This window comes from Balaenoptera musculus, chromosome 6, assembly GCF_009873245.2.
Source record: "Balaenoptera musculus isolate JJ_BM4_2016_0621 chromosome 6, mBalMus1.pri.v3, whole genome shotgun sequence".
Lineage (NCBI taxonomy): Eukaryota > Metazoa > Chordata > Mammalia > Artiodactyla > Balaenopteridae > Balaenoptera > Balaenoptera musculus.
Genome location: NC_045790.1, coordinates 109,258,673 through 109,281,057, shown reverse-complemented (window position 1 = coordinate 109,281,057; position 22,385 = coordinate 109,258,673). Strand labels below are relative to the sequence as shown.

General features: G+C 46.0%; 1 protein-coding gene across 7 annotated transcripts in view; it reads left to right on the top strand.

Moving 5' to 3' along the window:
• The first annotated feature begins 122 nt into the window (after positions 1-122).
• KYAT1 (kynurenine aminotransferase 1) overlaps positions 123-22,385 on the top strand; it is a 33,182-nt gene continuing 10,919 nt past the window's right edge. Inside the window, exons 1-3 of one of the 7 annotated variants that reach the window (XM_036854684.1) lie at positions 188-226; positions 341-432; positions 20,084-20,297. In XM_036854684.1, the coding sequence (XP_036710579.1) occupies positions 20,187-20,297 (111 nt within the window). In that variant the 5' untranslated portion in view covers positions 188-226; positions 341-432; positions 20,084-20,186. The other 6 variants (XM_036854681.1, XM_036854682.1, XM_036854683.1 and 3 more) reach the window with 6 other exon arrangements.

Here is a 22,385-nt window from a genome sequence, read left to right as displayed (position 1 = left end):
CAGCCTCCTCCGCCCCGGAAGTGACGTCACCTTCGGGCGCGAACGGGCTACCAGGGCGTTGCCATCTTTTTGAGGGGAGCTCTCTTCAAGCCTGCACCCTCTCCCTGCAGGCGCCATGTTGCTTTGGGGCGGAAATAGCGGAGCCCGCGCTCGTCTCCCTTAAAGGGACAGGGACGTCTGTAACCTTCGGCGCCTGGGGACGAAGGGTGAAGCGGCCGAGGCAGGGGTGAGTAGCTGGTGCCTGAGCGTTGCTGCCCCGAGGTCTGGTGCCGAGGCGGGAGGGCCTGGAAACCGGTTCCGAGGTCGAGACTACTCGCTGCGTTTGGTGCTTCTGATATAGCGGAGTGGCTACGCTGAAAGGTTGACCCAGCCGGTAGCTGTTGCGGGCGCTACTCGCCGACCCGCACTCGGACAGTGGGACCCGCCAGGCTGGTCCTCTCTGCACCCCCATCCCCCGCCCCACCCCCACCCCCGCAATCTTACGGTACCGGTGGGGAAGAGGGAGCCCAAGGCGACTGGGCGAATTCTGAGCAGAGCCGGGGCTGGAACCGGGTGCCGGACTCCAGCTCGACAGCTCTAGGGATCCCGAGTCCTCGGAGTTCCCAGATTGATAATAGTAACGGCAAGCACGCCAAAAGAGAATCCATACAATGGAATACTATGCAGCCGCTAAAAAGAAAAATGTTCAATATGCACTAATATGGGACCACTTCCAAGATACCGTAGATGGAAAAGGGAAGGGGCGATAAGAACAGCGCTGATCGGTGCTACCGTTTGTGTGAAAGAACGTGTGTGGGGGCATGGGTGTCTGCCGGTGTGTGCACCAGCCGGCTGGTGAGATGCACGAGTTGTTAACTGTGGTGGCCTCCGACAGGAGAACCGGAGTCGTGGGTACCCGGACAAGGGGGAAGAATGTACTACCAAGCACACAGGTTGGTTAAAAATAAAGTGGGATGCTGCAGATAATAACTGGCTCCCATTTATCTAGCTGACCAGTGCCTGGTTTCAGCTCTCCTGCTGGGAGGTCTTGTACTTCCCCATTATTAGAGGAGGAAACAGTCTCAGAGATTAGGGACCTTAGTAATATCTCATAGCCAGGCAGTGGAAAAGCTGGAATTTGAGCCAGGGAGGATGTTATGCTAATGCCCACCATTCTTGCTCGTCCCACTCCCTCCTGAGAAGCTTTTTTGTTATCAACCATGCAACACTCCGCTTGGGACCTGGCACCCAGCAGGCATCCAGCAGCTATTTATTGGCTGTTTATTGACTGAGCAAGTGGAACAGACAGGAGACAACCAGCAGTGCAAAATGAAGAGAGGCACACATTGGAGGCCAGAACCCTTTCCAGCCTTGAGACTCTGGACCTGGCATGTACTTCCCTGAGCCTCCATGTCCCCTCCTGTAGAACTAACTACAGTCACTGACACTGAGCGCTCCCTCGTGTCCTACTTTGTGCTTTACATGCAGACTAGCTCCATGTTACAGGTCCGTAGGTGAAGTACAGAGAAGTTAAGAAAGTTGCCCATCACAACATTGTAAATCAACTGTACTTCAATTTTTAAAAAGTTGCCCAAAGGGGGTCCCCACAAGTCCTCACTCCCTCAAGTGACCAAGGTCACTTCCTCAAGTGACCAGGGTTGTTGAGCTCCTTGGTCTCTCCCTCAGCCTCCTGGGATCATCAGCACTAATTCTTTGAGACGCCTCAGATGGGCTAGTTGAGCTGCCAGAGGCTGAGGAGCTGATGGAAAACAGGACAGACACACAGTTCCTGTCCTTGGAGTCTGGTCAGGGCAACAGACAACCCAGCAGTTAGCACCTGTGATGAGCACTGTGGTGGGTGAGCAGGAGCTCAGGCCTTGGGAGCACAGAGGAGGTAGCACCTAGTCCAGCCCCTAGTCCAGCCTGGGTGGAGTCACAGAGGGCTTCTCAGAGGAGGCAACTTTTAATCTGTGACTGAAAGATGCATAAGATATCTGGGAGGAGAGATGATGAAGCTGGAGACTGGAGCAGAGACGCCCTCATGCCTGAAGATAACGGACATGATCAGAGACTATGCAGGTTAGAAATGATCAGTCTGGCTTCTGCCTGAATTGCTCTTTCCTCCTAGAGAATGTCTCCTCATGGCAACATCTGTGGCTTCCCACCCTCCAGGCCACACTTAACCTTCTGCATCCCCAAAGGGTAGGACTCCCTGATTTCATAATCCAGATGGAGGCAACAAAGGAACACAGGAGAGTTAGCAGTGAGGAAGTCATTCACACTGATGCCCCCTCCCCCCATTCATTCGGCCCCCAGAGTGGCAGCCCACTTGCTAACTGACGTAGAAACTCTGCCCTTGTGAACAAAGGTGTGTCAACACAGGAATGTCCCTCCTGTCTCCCTGGCCATCTGTGCCCACTGGGGTTATCAGGTTACCTGTGTGCTGGGACATCTAGCTGGGCATGTCCGCCCCCGCTTCTGTAGCCAGCAGGCCAAAGTCACTCCAGCTGCAGCAGGCGAGGAATCACCGTCGCTCCTGCCCTAACAGACCTGGGGCCACATCCCACTCTCAGATGGCACTGCCAGCTCCCTGAAATATTTCCCAAACCCTCATCTCACTTCCTCATTCTTGGACAGTGATACAAGCTTTGGATTCACAGCTGGGGTCCTTCTGTGCTTTTCTAAGACTTTCACTTTGGGTAAGTCATTTCCCCACTCTGAGAGTTTTTCCATCTGTAAAACTGATATGACTCTCTCTAATCTTCCTGCCAGGCACTAAATATATATACATATATTGTTTTGTCTTGCATGTGTAAAACTGCCCTAAAGAGTAAGATTCCGATTCTGGATCTGGATCCTGTGCCAGGAGGAAAAAGGAGTGGCCTTCCTACTGTGTATCTAACTTAGGATCCCCACCCGCCAACCCCTCTGGCCCGGAACCTGCAATCTGGGCTCCAGAAGCCATTTCTCTCTCTTTTGCCAATTCCAAAGCCAAGGGGAACTGTGTCTAAGTCAGTGTACTTGTTAGGGCTCCCCAGACAGGCTGTCACCTCCCTTGGGGCAGAACCATTGACTTGACAAGTTTTCACCAAACACTTGTCTTGTAGGGAGGGACTCTGTGTTTTTAGATCCAAAACAAACAGAAAAATCAGGATTCGTTATCTGCAAGAGATTTTGTTGTCCTCTTTGGTTAACTAATTTTTATGGAAAGTCTTTTTTTTTTTTTTTAGTTTTGCTTCTTTTGTTTCTTGCATTCCTTTTTTTTAAAATAAATTTATTTATTTAATTTATTTATTTTTGGCTGTATTGGGTCTCCATTGCTGCGCGCGGGCTTTCTCTAGTTGCGGCGAGCGGGAGCTACTCTTCCTTGCGGTGCGCAGGCTTCTCATTGCCATGGCTTCTTTTGTTGTGGAGCATGGGCTCTAGGCGCGTGGGCTTCAGTAGTTGTGGCACGCAGGCTCAGTAGTTGTGGCACGTGGACTCAGTAGTTGTGGCTTTCGGGCACTAGAGCGCAGGCTCAGTAGTTGTGGCACACAAGCTTAGGTGCTCCGTGGCATGTGGGATCTTCCCTGAACAGGGCTCGAACCCGTGTCCCCTGCATTGGCAGGCAGATTCTTAACCACTGTGCCACCAGGGAAGCCCTTATGGAAAGTCTTATAGGTTTAAATGTTACTAGCTTATTGTCATTGACAGGTTAAGTAGGCCAGAACCTGTGCTACATGCTTTCTGGGGGTGATTGCATTATTATTGTCCCCACTGTACAGATGAGGAAACTGACCCTGGTATGGCACGACTAAGATCCTGTAGCTAGTGGAGTGGAGCTGGGACCATTTTATCCAAGTCCAAGTTCCAACTCCAAGCTTTCATCTTCTCTGGTTTTTCATGTAACAGACTGGTCTTGCCTGGGCATGGTACCCCCTCCCAGGCCTCTTCTCCAGACGTCCCATGGTTTGTGTTTTCTCAGTACCTGGAGGGGGAGGGGGCTTCTGACATTTTGAGGCCAGTTGTGCTAAACATCCTTCTAGGCACTGTGTAAATCTGCCCGGTAAAGAACTGACTCAGCCCAAATACCAAGTGTGCCGCTATTGAGAAACACTAAAACCAAATATCCTTGGGACTTCCCTGGCTGTCCAGTGGTTAAGACTCTGCCCTTCCGCTGCACGGGGCCCAGATTCAATCCCTGGTCAGGGAACTAAGATCCTACATGCTGCGCGCACGGCCAAAAAATTGAAAAAAAATTTTTTTTAATAAATAAATAAATAAAACCAAATATCCTCACTGCACAGAATTGGCTTAGGTGATGTGGGGCTAGGCTGCAAAGCCAAAATCACCTTGCCTGTCCTTGCAAGCTGCCATGCAGGGTGGAAGCTGGAAAAGGCGTGGCTCCTGTCCCCAGGGACTGATGGGCTCCTGTAGGCGTGGCTCCTGTCCCCAGGGACTGATGGGCTCCTGTAGGCGTGGCTCCTGTCCCCAGGGACTGATGGGCTCCTGTAGGCGTGGCTCCTGTCCCCAGGGATTGATGGGCTCCTGAGCTGGTAGAGGCAGCAGCACCCACCTCCTGAAAGAAGGATTTGAAGGGGAAGAGTTTAGACTTTGGAAATAGACGAACCAGGGTTTGAATCCCGGCTCAGGCTCTCTCAGCTGAGTAAGCTTTGTTCATTCTCCTCTTGAGCAAAATAGGGACAATGATGCCTTCCTATAGGCTGCTGTGAAGATGAGAGTTTAGCACAGGGGAGCAGGTGCATAGTAGGTGCTCTGAGTTCAGAGGAAGGCCCAGGCTGACCCAGAAGGCTTCAGAGAGGAGGCGGAGCTGGGGCTCAGCCCTGCCAGGGGGATCAAAGGGCATGTCAGGCAGGGCACAGCTTGAGCAAAGATGGGCAACGTCTATTCAAGAGCAAAGGATTCGTACGTCTGGAAGAGGAGAGAACATGGAAGCTGCAGAGTCTGGATTCAGGCCAGCTCCAAAGGCCAGACTAGGGAGGCTTTGGACTTTATCCCGTCTCAACGCAGGCTGTACCCAGAGGGAGGTGTAGCTGACATAAGTCGCCAGAGTATTGGTCGCTGAGGCGTGTCCCGAGGGGTCACCCACCTGCTGTTCACTAGTCGTGGTGCCTTCTGGCTGAGAAGGTGGCCAATAGCTGCCCGGATTGATGGAGGCGTGTGTTAGGCAGGGCACTGACCGCTGGGCGCCAGCCCCTCACCTGGCAGCAAGGAAACCTGTGACCTTAGATGCCTGGGAGGCTGCACAGGAAGGTGTCCTAAAGGTCACCTGGTGCATCTCTGCTCCCTTCTCCAGGCAGGGTTGGCCTCCCGAGAGGTGCCTGCATTGCAGCACTTCTCAGACTAAATTTTAGTAATAACAATAACAATGATGACATTTGTGGAACACTGACTCCTTGCCCAGCACCAGGCTAAGCGGTTTTCATGTGTTATCTCATTGACTTCTCACTGCAACTCATGGGGCAGGGGCAGGAACTATCATTATTCTCACTTCAAAAATGATTCTCAGAAAGGGTTAGTAATTTTCCAGAAGTCACACAGCTAGTAAATGACTTCAGTCCACAGTCTGATTCCAGAACTTCACAGCCTCATTAAAAAAAAACAAAAAAACTGCATGGAAGTTTATAAGACCCCCCCAAGCCAATCCCAGGGAGAGCCACTGTTAATAATTCATGCACAAACATATACCGTATATGATCAGGCAGTACTTGCTTTGTATGAGTTTCAGATACCACGGTTTAGTTAAATAACACCAGTCCCTCAATAACACGGTTCAAACTTCAGTTGCCATGTTATGTTAACTATGAGTAATTGCGTTAAGTATGGACTTTGCTGCTAGTTCTTCCATCCACAAATCGCTGTGGAAATGACAGATGCATAATGGCCAGTGACCAGTTACATCACTTCTTTCAAAGCCTGTCATTGATTGGTCACCATGCGTGTTATTCAGTTCCTACACAGACAGCAAAGCATGTCCTTGTGTTGCCTCCCATCTCCCTGTGATAAACCCATGTGACATTTTACAGAAATGTATCAGCAAAAAAGGGAATTGGCCAACACACATGAAAGTGCAGCACAGAAATGCAGAGTGATAACACTGAAAGAGCAATTTGAACTGAAGATAAATGGAGTGATTTAAAAAATAGCTGGCTCTGGGAATGTTGACACCACAGCTATTTGCTATTCCAGAAACTCTAGGTATGCAGCCAGGGAAACTTAGTGAAGGTACACCTATCGACATATGAATGGGAGAGTGGTTCTGACAAAAAGGATGAAGTTGTCCCGAGGAAGTAACGCCAGCAAAAACATCACATTAAAGGAACTGCCAGATATATTTCATAACATTGAACGTACAAAGGATAAAATGTTTTAAGTTGATCTAAACTTAGAAAGGAGTATGATGACTCACCAATGCATAGAAAAGATGCTCGTTCTGTATCTCAAGCTACGCTACAGGAAGAAGGCAAGCACTGTCAAACTACTCTTGATAATTTTCCCCAGATTTATTGAGACATAATTGACAGATAAAACTGTAATATACTTAAAGTGTACAATGTGATGATTTGATATATGTATACATTGTGAAATGATTCCCACAATCAAGTTAATTGACACATCCATTACCTCACATAGTTACCCTTTTTTTAGGGAGAAGATCTACTCTCTCAGCAAATTTCAATTATACAATACAGTATTATCTACTATAGTCACCAGGCTATACGTTAGATCCTCAGACTCATTCATCTTATAACTGAAAGTTCGTACCCTTTTATCAACCCCTCCCTATTTTCCCCCATCCCCAAGCACCTGGCAACCATTATTCTACACTCTGTTTCTTTGAGATCGACTTTTTTCTTTTTTTCCAGATTCCACATATGAGTGATACCATGCAGTATTTGTCTTTTTTCTTTCGGGCTTATTTCATTTAGCATAATGTATTCCAGTTTCATCCGTGTCATCACAAATGGCAGGATTTCCTTCTTTTTAAAGACTGAATAATACTCCATTGTATATACATAAATACCACACTTTCTTTATCCATCCATCCATCAACGGACCCTTAGGTTGTTTCCAAATGTTAACTCTCATGAATAATGCTGCAATGAACATGGGAGTATAGATATCTTTTGAGATAGGGTTTTCGCTTCCTTTGGATGTATACCCAGAAGTGGGATTGCTGGATCGTCCTTGATACATTTTGATAAAGAAAGAAAACTCTTGAATTCCAATGTTTTTAATTTAAATTACACTAGTAATTTAATAAGTATTAAATTTATTATTAGTTTTACTACTCTTTCATTTGTCTCTACACGTGTAACAGACCATCAAGAGTTTTTAATGCTTCAACAACAACTTTGAAAGGTCACAGAACAATCATAATTTTTCCCATTAATTATTAAGTTCTCTTTGCATGATTTCAGCTTGCATGGTCGTTTTTACAGTCCCACAGTGCAGTGGACTGTGTATGTGCATGTGTATGCATACACCACCACATATGTATCTATCTGTATAATTTTAAAATGCAAATGGAGTATATTGTCTTCAACCTGCCTTTTTTGCCTACCATACGTTTTTAAAATTGAGGTAAAATGCACATAACATACAATTAACCATTTAAAGTGTTCAGGTCAGTGGCATTTAGTGTATTCACAGTGTTGTGCAACCACCCCTTCCCTCTAGTTTCAAAATTTTTCATTATCTCAGAAAAACACCCATTGAATAATCACTCCACATTTCCCCCTCCCAGGCCCTGGTAACTACTAATCTGCTTTCTGACTCTATGGATTTGCCTATTCTGGATATATCCTATAAAAGCAATCATACAATAGGTGATATTTTGTGCTTGACTTCTTAGGATAATGTTTTCGAGGTTCATCCAAGTTGTATTGTACCATGTATCAATATGTCTGTTGTTCCTTTTTATGGTTAAATAATATTCCATTGTATGAATATACCCTAATTTACCCATTCTTCTGTTGAAGGACATTTGGGTTGTTTCCACGTTTTGACTATTATGAATAATGCTGGTATTAACATTCATGTACAAGTTTCTGTGTGGACATATGTTTTTATTTTTTTCCAGTATATACCTAGGAGTGGAATTGCTGGGTCATAAGGTAATTCTATGTTTGGACTTCATAAAAATGTAAAACTTTTGTGTATCAAAGGACACTATCAAGAATGTGATCAAGGTCGTTTCATTTTGAGTTAATATTTGTAGATGGAGTGAGATAGAGGTCCAACTTTATTCTTTTGTGAGGAGCTATCCAGTTATCCTAGCACCATTTGTTTTGTTTTGCTTTTAAAGATTTTTTTTTTTGATGTGGACCATTTTTAAATTCTTTATTGAATTTGTTACAATTTGCTTCTGTTTGGTTTTTTGGCCGCGAGGCATGTGGGATCTTAGCTCCCCAACCAGGGATCGAACCCACACCTCCTGTATTGGAAGGCGAAGTCTTAACCACTGGACTGCCAGGGAAGTCCACCTACCACCATTTGTTGAGGAGATTATTTTTCCCCCATTGAATGGTCTTGGCATCCTTGTCAAAAATCAATTGGCCATAGATGTTTGAGTTTATTTCTGGGCTCTCAATTCTGTTCCATTGGTCTGCATTTCTATCCTTATGCCAGTGCCTGGCACTGTTTTGATTACTGTAGCTTTGTAGTAAGTTTTGAAATCAACACGCATTTTTCATGTAACCTGAATATCTTTTTATGTCAGAATGCTAGGGGTGATCTCATTCCTTTTGGTGACTGCACAATATTCCATTGTATGGATAAATCATAACAAATTGAACCAGCCTGCAACTGATGGACATCAGATTGTCTCCAGGTTTTTCTCTCTCACACACAATGCTGCACTAATCATCCAGGTGGATACCTCTTTATGTATATGTATGAATATTCCTGTAAGAAACTTCTAGAAGATGAAGTGTTAAGTCAAAGAGTAATATAAGTCACTATTATTAAGTTGCCCTCCAAAAGTTATACCAATGACTTTTAGTGCACCATAGTGTTGACTTGGTGGATCTCAATCTTCTTATTCTCTGCCTGAGAGGCAGAAAATAGTGTTTCATTTTAGTTTGCATTTTGTTAATTATGACAAGGTTCAGCATCTTTTCAAGTTTATTGGCTATTTTCTTTTTTGTGTGAATTTATACCTTTTGCACACTTTTTTTTTTCTATTGAGATGTTGGGCTTTTGTTACTGATTTATAAGAATCCTTTGCATATTAAGGCTCACACTATATTAGAATGGTCTGGTTACTTGTTTGTCTCCTTCATTCTGTGTGCACACCTTGAAGGAAAGGAAGGTATCCTATTTACCCTTGTGTGCCTGGCGGCTAGCCTAGGGCATAGCACATAACAGAAGTTCGATAAATATTTGCTGAAGCGATAAAAAGGTGTGCACCTAAGTCCCTGAACCAGATGTTGACAGTAAAAAGATGAACTGAGGAGAGTCCTTGTTCTAATGGAGCTCACAGTCTGGTTGGAGAGTGGACATTAATTCTCTCATTCAACAAAAGTTTATTGAGCAGCTTCCTCTGGGCCATGTGCATAATGTCCTAGGCAGCCTGCTAGGATGAGAAAAATGCCAGGATTGTGACTCAGGTGACATGATTCTACTGGAATCTGGGCTGGTGAGTTCCCCTCCCTGGTCATCAGTATCCCCATCCGTAAAATGTGAGTGACTGGACCAAATTCTCTCATTTCCCCTTGAACATCTATCAGTCTGTGCTTCTTTGGCTCTTTCTGGAAGTAAGAGTCAGTGGCCCAAGGGGCCATCGTGTCACTGCTCAGAGCCTCCCCTTGCTCCACAGTGGCAGTGAATACAGGCTTTGAAGTCAGTGTCCTGAGTTCAAATTCCGGCTCTGCTACATGCTAGCTGTGGCCTTGGGTGTGTGACTTAGCCTCTTGATGGAACCTTTCTGGTGGGGTTAAAAGTGATGGACCCTGTGTGGAGAAAAGGGAACCTTCTTGCACTGTTGGTGGGAATGTAAATTGATACAGCCAGTATGGAGGTTCCTTAAAAAACTAAAAATAGAATTACCATGTGATCCAGCAATCCCACTACTGGGCATATACCCAGAGGAAACCATAATTCAAAAAGACACATGCACCCCAGTGTTCATTGCAGCACTATTTACAATAGCCAGGTCATGGAAGCAACCTAAATGCCCATCGGCAGACGAATGGATAAAGAAGATGTGGTACATATATACAATGGAATATTACTCAGCCATAAAAAGGAACGAAATTGGGTCATTTGTTGAGACATGGATGGATCTAGAGACTGTCATACAGAGTGAAGTAAGTCAGAAAGAGAAAAACAAATATCGTATATTAACACATATATGTGGAACCTAGAAAAATGGTACAGATGAGCCAGTTTGCAGGGCAGAAATCGAGACAGGGATGTAGAGAACAAACGTATGGACACCAAGCGGGGAAAGCGGCGGGGGTGGGGGTGGTGGTGTGCTGAATTGGGCGATTGGGATTGACATGTATACACTAATGTGTATAAAATGGATGACTAATAAGAACTGCTGTATAAAAAAATAAATTAAATAAAATTCAAAAATAAATAAATAAATAAGTGATGGACCCTGTGAGGTGCTCGGCAGGCAGCCTGGCACAGAGAAAGTGTGCAGTAAATAAAAGGCCATTGTCCTTACCCTTAGCACAGACTTCAGGGCTACAGAGGAGTTGTCCAGGGAAGACCTGCTTCCTGGAAGATGAGGGATGAGGCACATGGGGAGTTGGAGATGGGTGTGGCCTGGGAAAGGCTGCCCTTGAATGAGTTGAATGGGTCCCCGGTGAGAGCCCCCAGGTGCTTAGGAATGAGTCCCTGTGGAGGTCTCTAGGTCAGCCCAGTCAGTGGGAGAATTCTGGACTGGGAGGCCAGCAGTCCTGCCTCGAGGTGGGCCTGGACCAGCAAGCTCCCCACAGTGGACCTCCTCTATGAAGTGAGGCCACAGCCCCCTCTTGAGGCACGAAAGTTGTCCTGTGTCCTGATGTGTGGAGCCCCAGGGCCAGCTAGCCGGAAGTCTAGACCGGGCTAGCTTTTCATGCCCCCTGCTGGCGGCTTCAGGAACAACAAGCACCCACTTCCCCTCCTGCCTTGACCTCAGGCAGTGTTGCTGGTGAGGGCAGCCCACGTGGCCACCTGTGCCCTTCCTGCCCTCGGCTCAGACCCCCAGTGGCTTCTCCCTCCCCTTCAAGTTCCTGGAAACTGTCCCCACGATGCCCACATGCTCACAAGCACAGACAGAGACGTGTGCAAGTGCTCAAGGGCAAACAAACACTCTTTTTTTTTTTTAATTGATTTTTATTGGAGCATAGTTGCTTTACAATGTTGTATTAGTTTCTGCTGTACAGCAAAGTGAATCAGTTATACGTATACATATATCCCCTCTTTTTTAGATTTCCTTCGCATTTAGGTCACCACAGAACATTGAGTAGAGTTCCCTGTGCTATGGTTATCTATTTTATACATAGTAGTGTATATATGTCAGTCCCAATCTCCCAATTCATCCCACCCCCGCTTCCCTCAAACACTCTTATTTGCACATGACTTCACAACCACACACGGATATACCCATGTTCAAAGTCACATTAAAACTTTCAGGGACCCTATTCACTTTTACTTCATGGGCCCCTTTCTCCATTAAAAAAAAAAATAAAAATTATATTTTACAAAAAAAAAATTATATTTTACAACTATGTTGGTATAAAGAACAGATATCACCCAGGCTGGATTCATTATTATACATTCATTGTTATTATATTCTCTTTTTTTCTTATTTTAAAATAAATTAAAATGAAAACATTTTCATAGGCTCCTGAAACTATCGCAGGCCCTTAGCACTAAGCCTCCTGAGGAGATCTGACAGAGAAGTCAGTCCCACCAGTGAGCATGTGTGAGTTCACACACATCTAGCTCCAAAAAGTGCCCACTCTATTATTAATATCTGTCACTGGGGCTTCCCTGGTGGTCCAGTAACCAGGTTAAGAGTCCACACTTCCACTGCAGGGGGCACAGGTTCAATCCCTGGTTGGGAAACTAGGATCCCACATGCTGTGTGGTGTGGCCAAAACAAACATAGAAAAACATCTGTCATTTATGGTCACCTTTTATGTGCCAGGCACTAAGTGAAGTGCTTTCCATGAATTATCTCTTTTTTGTAATAATTATTTATTTTATTTTTATTTACTTGGCTGCACCAGATCTTCGTTGCGGCACATGGGATTTCGTTGTGGCGTGCAGGATCTTTTAGTTGTGGCATGTGGGATCTTTAGTTGCGGCATGCGGGATCTAGTTCCCTAACCAGGGATTGAACCTGGGTCCCCTGCATTGGGAGCACGGAGTCGTAACTGCTGGACCACCAGAGAAGTTCCTCCATGAATTATCTTATTTTTATTTATTTTATAGACAGGGAAACTGACATTCAGAGAGGCGAAGTGATTTGCCCTGGGTCACACAGCCAAGGTCTGTGTGACCCCAAAGCCTGTGTTCTAATCCTCTCCTCAGGGGTCTGCTTGGTGCCTGATCCCAGGGGAGCACCAAAGGTTTGGCAGGACAAATCTGCCCCACAGAGGGTGCAGTGTAATGCTCACTCCCGTGCCCACAAACTCACCCGGACACACACACCACCCCCTGCCCTGGCAGTGCTCTGCAGTGAAAGCCCCATCCTGGTTTCCAGCCCCAGCCCCGAGGCAGCGAGACTGGTTAAGCGTGTCCTCATCCAGCACAGGCTCTCCTCGCCCTCCCTGGAGCCAGGTGTCCCAGGCCACCTCCAGCCCCAAGGTACCACCTTTCCCGAGAGCTGGCAGTGAGGGTGAAGGGCTGAGATTGGGGCAGAGGAGAGGAAAGGGCCACAAGCTGGGATCTCTTCCCATGTGAGTTTCTACCATTTGCTGGGTATCCAGGGATGCAGACCCTCCCCCGACCTTCAGGAGCTCCATTTGAGTGTTTGTTATTATTTTTTCATTATTACGAATTTCCTTGCCTATTAATGGAGGTGAGGATAGCACCTGCTTTCCAGGACTGTTGAAAGGGTCCAATGACATAAGTATAGTCTTTATTGCAGTGCCTAGTGCCAAGTGAGCAAATTAGAGCTGGTTGTGTTAATATTATTCCTACCACTGTAATCCGGTGAGATGATGAAAGCATGATTTGGGGCAGAGGAGGTGTAGCCACCTTAGGAGAAAGGACAGAAATGATAGACATGGAGTGATGTGGGCGACCGTGTCAGAGAGAGGATCAGCCTACCAGGCACCCGCAGATTTTGAACCAAGTGGTCAGGAGATGGTCAAGGGGGGTCCCATAGGATTAAGTGCATCTGGAGGAGTCAGCAGGACATCAGGCACAGGACAGGAGCAGCCAACCCTACATCTGGCCAATCTAAGGGGACCACCTGTCCCCGTTTGCTCAGGATGGTCCTGGTTTTAGCACTGAAAGTTCTGCATCCCGAGAAGCCCCTCAATCCCAGGAAAGCAGGATGGTTGGTCCCCCTAGAACACGCAGTGGTCACAAGGCGCCCACTATGACCGGCACTGGGCTCAGACCCGGCCGTGGGCCTCTTGTCCTCTGGCTGAGGGAAGCTGAAGCATGCCGACAACCACCCCCTGACATGACACATGGTGGAATGTCCCTCCTCAGATAATAATCACACTGCCCTTTGTTGCTCCAAGCTCTGGTTCTGGATCCACAGGGATCAGGGAGTACTTCTGGTTTCCAGGGACTACTCTCGATTCTGAGAAATTAGAGGGTGAACTCTGGCCAGACTGACTTCCCAGCTCCTGGAATCTCTCAGTTCTGTTCCACGGGCCTTTACACCACCTGGCACCCTTTTCCCTCCTTTGAGACTCAGGTGGAAGGCCACATCCTCCAAGGAGCCCTCCCTAGCTCCCACATGCGGGTGGCTGTGTCCCCAGCGCCCCCTAGTGTCCCACTGTATGTTTCCTGGTCGTCCGCAGTAAAGTACCGCAAACTGGGCGGTTTAAACAACAGAAATTTATTCTCTCACAGTTCTGGAGACCAGAAGTCCAAAATCAAGGTGTCATTGGGGCCATGCTTTCTCTGAAGGCTCCAGAGGAGAATCTGGCCCACGTTTTTCTCTTAGCTTCGGTGCTGCCAGCAATCCTTGGTGTTCCTTGGCTTGTAGGTGCTCTACTCTAATCTCTGCCTTCATCTTCACATGACCTTCTCCCTGTATGTCTGTGTCTCTTCTCCTCTTCTTTTTTTTTTTTAAGTTGTTTATTTATTTATTTATTTATTTATTTATGGCTGTGTTGGGTCTTCGTTTCTGTGCAAGGGCTTTCTCTAGTTGCGGCAAGTGGGGGCCACTCTTCATCGCGGTGCGCGGACCTCTCATTATCGCGGCCTCTCTTGTTGCGGAGCACAGGCTCCAGACGCACAGGCTCAGTAATTGTGGCTCACAGGCCTAGTTGCTCCGCGGCATGTGGGATCCTCCCAGACCAGGGCTCGAACCCGTGTCCCCTGCATTGGCAGGCAGATTCTCAACCACTGCGCCACCAGGGAAGCCCCTCTCCTCTTCTTATAAGGACACAAATTATATTGGATTAAGGTCCACTCTTATCCAGTATGGCCTTGTCTTAAATTGATTACATCTTCAAATATCTTATTTCCAAATAAGGCCATATTCACAGGTACCAGAGGTTAGGACTTGGACATATCCTTTTGGAGGACACAATTCGAGCCATAACACACATTTTTGCACTTGTCAGGAAATACTTGCTGGATAATGAAGGAGACAGTGTTTATGGGCATCTCTCACCAGGCCTGGTCCACACTGTAGTCTCAGCGCTACGCCAGGGCCTGGCCAGAGAACATGCTTGGGAGAAGCTGAGGATGGAGTGAGGAACAGAGGAGGAATTGCCCCACCTTTGGGCAGATGGCTAGTTTTCAGGGCTCTGAGATGCTTTGAAAGACCTTAGAGGAAGAGGCTAGGTTGGGAGGGGTTTAGAAGGGACTAGGCTAGGGAGTTGCCTAGTTTAGGCCAGACTTATTTCTATAAGCAGGTGCCAACAGCTCTCTACTTCCTAGAATCTTCTAGTGTGGACAAGCCTGAGCATTTACATATTAAAATATCCATTATTGGTTTATAAATTACTCTCCTTTTATTTCCCCTCTCTAATAAAATTAGAGCGTTGTACTGATAGTTATGAAATGATGTGAACAGGTAGGTTATATTGGACTTCTGGTTTCCAGTCCGGCACATAAGGAGCTTAGAAGTTGTTACTCTGTCCTTATGAGTAAAAAGCTGAGCAAAGTGAAATATCAACACCTCTCCTTAGATCCATCGGAGAAGTGAGGCCACAGGGCAAACCGCTGCCGCCTGTTTGTGTATGTGTTGTCTAAAGTTGCTTTCTCACTACAGCAGCAGACTTGAGAAGCTGCGACAAAGACTTTCTGTCCTGCCAAGCCTAAAATATTTGCACTGGCCCAATGCAGAAAACGTTTGCTGGCGCTGCTATAGGATAAGGAGAGTGAATAAGGAGGAGAACAACTAACAGACAGGAATGGTGAGTGTGGCTAGGGGACAGCAAGCAAAAGGGACAGTGGCAGGAAATGCCCTGGCACAGGAGGCCTCACGTCTGATCTAATACGGCCTCATGGTACGTGGTAAAGGCTTTGGATTTTATTCTTAGTATGAGGATTTAGAAAAAGAAAAGCAGAATCCGGAATCCAGGAGCTGTCTGGCACCTACAGATAAGATTTGGTCTTGTGTTGCACTTGAACAATTTCGCAGAACATCGACATCAGACAAAGCCACTCTGTGACCTTGAGGAATCAAGACAAAAACAAGACCCTTCCGTAATCATGTCTAAACACAGACAAACCCGAATATTATTGAAGCCACACAATACCAAGCACACCCCTCTCCTGGCTAATCCGAGGGACTGCAGCTTCCTTACCAATGATAACTAGTCTCACTCTAGCCTGCCCTCCCTATAAATAAAATTATTGAGCTCTCCAACCATAAAATTATCCCTGCTTCTGAAAGCACCAATCCAGAGCAAAGTCCCGCTTCCTTGGACCCTCACCCAAATCACCGCACCAAAGTCCAAATCCTAAACTAGTTCTTTTTTTTTTTTTTTGGAGGAGCGAATTGTTTGTTTGTTTTAAATTTTTATTGGCATACAGTTGACCTACAATGTTGTGTTAGTTTCTGCTGTGCAGCAAAGTGACTCAGTTATACATATACATATGTATCCACTCTTTTTTAGATTCTTATCCCATATAGGTCCTATTATAAGTTCTAAGACCCTTTTACTGAGATACTCCATGGTTCCCTGGTGTGCATTTTCCCTTCCTGGACAACCAGGGAAGTCCCTATACATTCTTTTTTAATATTCCTTTCCATTATGGTTTATCCCAGGGGATTGGATATAGTTCCCTGTGCTATACAGTAGGACCTTGTTGTTTATCCATTCTCTATATAATAGTTTGCATCTGCCAACCCCAAATTCCCAGTGCATCCCTCTCCCTATCCCCTCCCCCTTGGCAACCACAAGTCTGATTTCTATGTCTGTGAGTCTGTTTCTGTTCCATAGGTAGGTTCATTTGTGCCATATTTTAGATTCCACAAATAAGTGACATATGGTATTTGTCTTTCTCCTTCTGGCTTACTTCACTTGTATTGCAATATGATAATCTCTAGTTACACCCATGTTGCTGCAAATGGCATTATTTCATTCTTTTTTATGGCCGAGTAGTGTCTCTTTAGTCTTTTAATCTAGAACAGTCCCCCTCATGCCCAGACACCCACTTCTTTTTTAGGGCTGTATTCTGACCCCCTTGGAGGAGAGAGAGAAGGAAAGAAGGAAGGAGGGAAAGGAGGGAGGGAGGGAGGGAGGAAGGAAGGAAAAGTCTCAGATGCAGTGCAATTCTCAGAAAGTTCCAGGAAAGCCAGTGGGAGTTCTTGAGAGGGCCGCATCTCCCGGCAACAGCCTGCCTCACTGTCCTTTGGGCACTGGCTGGGAGCAGCCCTTGGAAGCATGGGCTCTGGGCTAAAGGTGGGGATGGATTTCTGACCACAGCTGTCCCCTCTGTCACTTAGGCTCCTGGCAGTGCAGAGACACATCCCCGTGGCCACTACCAGGGCACTGCCTTTTCTTTTAAACCTTGGCAATTTTTAAAAATAGCTTTATTGAAATATAGCACAGGCACCATTCACCCTTAAAGTGTACCATTCAGTGGTCTTTGGTATATTCACACTTGTGAAACCATGATCACAATCTAATTTTAGAACATTTTCATCACAGCAAAAAGACACCCATACCGGGACTTCCCTGGTGGTCCAGTGGTAAAGAATCCGCCTTCCAGTGCAGGGGACGCGGGTTCGATCCCTGGTCAGGGAACTAAGATCCCACATGCCATGGGGCAACTCAGCCTGCGCCCCACAACTACCGAGCTCTCATGCCTCAACTAGAGCCCACGTGTCCTGGAGCCTGCGCGCCACAACTAGAGAAGAGAAAACCCGCACACCGCATCTAAGACCTGACACAGCCAAAAATAAATAAAATAAATAAATAATAAATAAACCTTAAAAAAAAAAAAAAAACCCGTACCCATTAGCAGTCATTCCCCACCCTCACCCCCCATGCCACTTCCAGCCCAAGCAACCACTAATCTACTCTCTGTCTCTCTAGATTTGCCTGTTGCATATCAATGGAATTGTACAATTTGTGGCCTTTGGTAATGGGCTCCTTTTACTTAGCATAATGTTTCAAGGTTCATCCATGTTGTAGCGTGATTCAGTGCTTCATTCTCTCTTATTGTCAAATGATATTGTTAAATCATACGGATTTACCACATTTTGTTCATCAGTTGGTGGACATTTAGGTTGTTTCCACTTTTTTGACTCTTAGGAGTAATGCTGCTTATGAATATTCATGTACAGGATTTTGTGTGGACATATTTTTTTTCATTTCTCTTGGGTGTATACCTAGGAGTGGAATTGCTGAATCATATGGTAACTCTATGTTTAACATTTTGAGGAACTTCTAGACTGTTTTCCACAGCAGCTGCACCATTTTACATTCCCAGAAACAATATACAAGTGTTCCAATTTCTCACCATCCTCGAAACACTTGTAATTATCTGTCTTATTTGTTATAGCCATTCTAGTGGATGTGAAGTGGTATCTTAATGTGGCATTTACCTAATGACTAATGATGTTGAACATCTTTTCATGTGCTTACTAGCCATTTATATCTCTTTGGAGAGATTCAGATTTATGATTTGCAAATATTTTCTCCCATACTGTGGGTTTTCTTTTCACTTTCTTAACGGTATCCTTTGAGACACAAAAGTGTTTAATTTTGATAAAGTCCAATTTAATTTTTCTTTCGTTGCTTGTGCTCTTGGTGTTGTATATAAGAAACCATCTTCTAATGAAAAGTCACAAAGATTTACTCCTGTTTTCTTCAAGAAGTTTTATAGTTTTAACTCTTACATTTAGGTCTATGATCCACTTTGAGTTAATATTTGTGTATGAGGTAGAGGTCCAAATTCATTCTTTTGCATGGGGATATCCAGTTGTTCCAGCACCATTTGTTGAAAAGACTGTTCTTTCCTCATTGAATTTTCTTGGCACCCTTGTCAAATAGCAGTTGACCAAATAGCAATTTACTTCTGGACTCTCAATTCTATTCCTTTAATTTATATGTCTATCCTTATGCCAGTACCACACTTTTTTGGTTCCTTTAGCTTTTTAGTAAGTTTTGAAATTGTGCAGTGTGTCCTTCAACATTTTTCTTCTTTTTCAAGGCATTCACTTTTTAATTTATGTCTGTTGAGTCTCTTTTAATCTATAATGCTCCAGGCTTTTTTTTTTTTTTGGCTGCGTTGTGTCTTTGTTGCTGCGTGGGGGCTTTCTCTAGTTGTGGCGAGCAGGGGCTACTCTTTGTTGCAGTGCGCGGGCTTCTCCTTGCGGTGGCTTCTCTTGTTGCAGAGCACGGGCTCTAGGCACACGGGCTTCAGTAGTTGTGGCAGTCGGGCTCAATAGTTGTGGCTCACGGGCTCTAGAGTGCAGGCTCAGTAGTTGCGCTGCACGGGCTTAATTGCTCCACGGCATATGGGATCTTCCCAGACCAAGGATCAAACCCGTGTCCCCTGCACTGGCAGGTGGATTCTTAACCACTGCGCCACCAGGGAAGTCCCAGGCTTTTTTTTCCTCTTGCATTTTATTTGTTGAAGAAACAGGGTCATTTGTTCTATAGAGTTTCCATCAGTCTGAATTTGTTAATTGCATCTCCATGGTGTAATTTAACATGTTCTTTTGTCCCTTGTATTTTAGTAATCCAGCAGCATGATCTGCTTTAGATTTGGTTTTAGCACAGCAATAATTTGCAAGTGATATGTGTGTTTCCAGAGTCAGAACGTGTAGGGTTGACTCTGTCTGCAATGTTAGGAGCCATCCATAATCTTCAATTGGATTTTTTTTTTTTTTTTTTTTTTGGCTGTGCCACATGGTATGCAGGATCTTAGTTCCCTGAACAGGGATCGAACTCTTGCACTCTGTATTGGGAGCGCAGAGTCTCAACCACTGGACCACCAGGGAAATCCCTGGATCTTTTTTTTTTTGGCTGTGTTGGGTCTTCGTTGCTGCACGCGGGCTTTCTCTATTTGCAGCGAGCAGAGGCTACTCTTCATGGCAGTGTGCGGGCCTTTCATTGCGGTGGCTTCTCTTGTTGAGGAGCATGGGCTCTAGGCGCATGAGCTTCAGTAGTTGTGGCACACGGACTCAGTAGTTATGGTTTGCAGGTTCAGTAGTTGTGATGCACGGGCTTAGCTGCTCTGTGGCACATAGGATCTTCCTGGACCAGGGCTCAAACCCGTGTCCCCTGCATTGGCGGACGGATTCTTAACCACTGCGCCACCAGGGAAGTTCCTGGATCACTTTTTAATTAGAGGTGATTTACATTTTGAAAGGGTCACTCTGGTTGCTGGGGGGGAAGGGGTCCCAGGGTTTCAAGGACTGAAGGATAACCATGCAACAAAGCACTTGCTGCCATGCCTGGCACGCAGTGACTACTCAATAAATATTAGCACTTATTGTTGTTGTTGTTATTAGAGCTGTGTGTGGGGGACCCAAGTCCTGAGCTCGGAGCCATTTTCTGGCCAGGGCATTCTCCTCCCTTCTCCTCTGCCCTTGGAGGAGACGTCGTCAGTGCCCCATGGCTCTGGGAGGCATGTTCAGGAATGCGGCGGCCATCTGTTTGCACCTGGTGGGGCCCTTCCGGGGAAAGAAGTCTGGAGCTTCGCTGGCCCGGTGTTTGCATCAGACTGTAAGTGCTCTAGCCCCTCGTGCTCTGCTGCTTGCATGCCCCAGGGCTCCTGGGATCTGGCTTGGTTCTGGCTTCAAAGCTCTGCATGAGCCTCCTCTTTCAGGAGGCCTTCTCTGACTGCAGCCTGGGTGTGGGCCTCTCCCTTGCCCTTGCTTCTAATCTAGAACTTGTAGCTATGTATCTGAATGATCTCCTTGGAGCCGCTGCCTCCCCATCACCCCCTGGGCCCAGCCCAGTGTTTGGTACACAGTAGGTGCTTCATAAATGTTGGCTGAGTAAATACATTATGCATAAGCTCAAGAACAGGCACTGTTCCTCACTTATCCAAGTAGTGTGTGACATACTCAAAGGTCACTCCATTGGGCACCCCAAGTTTCTGGAGTCCCCCCTTTTTTATCTTCTTCCTAAACTCATTCAACTCCATCCACCCCCTTTGCTCTCTCTCTGTGCCCCTGTACCCCTCTACTCCTTCGCCCACCCCAGCCCTCCTCAAACTCCCTCACTCCAACCTCTACCCACCCCCCGCCACTGCCCCGACTCATCTTCACTTTATTTTTTTAAATATGATGCATACCCGATTCAAACGTAATTCCTTATATTATTGAACCTATAATGCCATCAATATTAAGATGCACTGTTATTTTATGGACTAGTAAGTGGGGATATTGCCAGTTAAACTCGTGCTATAGATTCTAAGACACATCTGAAAGCGCAATATGCAAAAAATACACATATCAGAATCAATCAAATATGGTATGCTGTCCATACAAGAAACTTAGAAACATAGAAAAGTACACTTATAATTAAATCACCTATAATTCCACCACTCAGAGAGAACCTTTGTTAACATTTTGATATGTTTCCTTCTAAATTTTTTTTCTATTCACATATGGTCATAGAAAAAATTATATACATACAAATATATATTAGGGTATATTTTTTAAAATATAATCATCCTGTACATGCTATTTTGTAGCCTGTTTTATTGATATTGGTATATCACATTTACAAACATTCCTCTAAAATGTAATTTTCTCCCACATTTTTTAATCATAAAAATAAAACATTTATTTTAGAAAATTTGGAAAATAAGAAAATTATAAGGAAGAGAAGAAAAATATCTGTTAACTAACCAACCAAAGATAATCACTGCTGACTAACATTTTGGTGATAACATGATTTTCCCTGACAGGGATCACGCTCTCATTTTTAACTATTTTGACATGTTCTGAGTGCCAGGCCTGGTGAGAGGTGTCAGGGATTCAGTGAAGGGACAGGGCTGCCAATGTTAGCAAAGCACCTACTAGGTGTCAGCCCCATGCTGGGCTCTCTGCAAATCATTCCCATCAGCAAGACTCCCAGGTGATGGAAAAGCCTGGCCCGTATACAGACGGTCCCCATGCCCTTCTCCAGAGCAGGGGCCAGACGCTAGGAGCCCTGCTGTTGCCACCACCCTGACCAGGGTCCTGTCCAGCCCCTCCTCCAACCTTGGGGAAGTCCCTGAACCTCTTTGAGCCTCAGTGTCCGCATCTTTAGATGGGGATCATCCTGGTCCCTCTGATAGGCGTGCTGTGGGCACTAAGACCCCGAGGAACAGCGGGAGCTCACTGTTAGATACAGCTGTGGCTCCACCACCTGCCGGCCGTCTGAGACTCCAAGCCACAGGACCAGGAGGCTGGGAGGGACCACGGAGCCTATGCCCCTATTATACTGATGGAGAGACTGAGGCCAGGGGAGCTAAAGCACCTGTGCAATGTCACCCAGCCAAGGCGGGCTTAGGACCTGAGTTTGGTGGTTCTCAGGCCTGGCCAGTGTCTGCACACCTGCGGGTGAGGGGGAAGCTGGCCTGGAAGGAACATAGGGGAGGGGAGGGGAGGTCCCGTGAACCCCCCAGGACCGAGCAAGTGTCCTCTTTGCCTGAGTCAGAACGTGGCCTCGTCTCAAATAGGCCTGAGTCTGAGTGTATCTGTTGTATGACCTTGAACACATCCCTCTCCCCGCTCCCCCTCCTCCATCTTCTCATCTGTAAAACGGGACCAGCCAGGTGGTCCTGAGAAGTCAAAGGAAGAGCTTAGTGAGAAGCCGCTG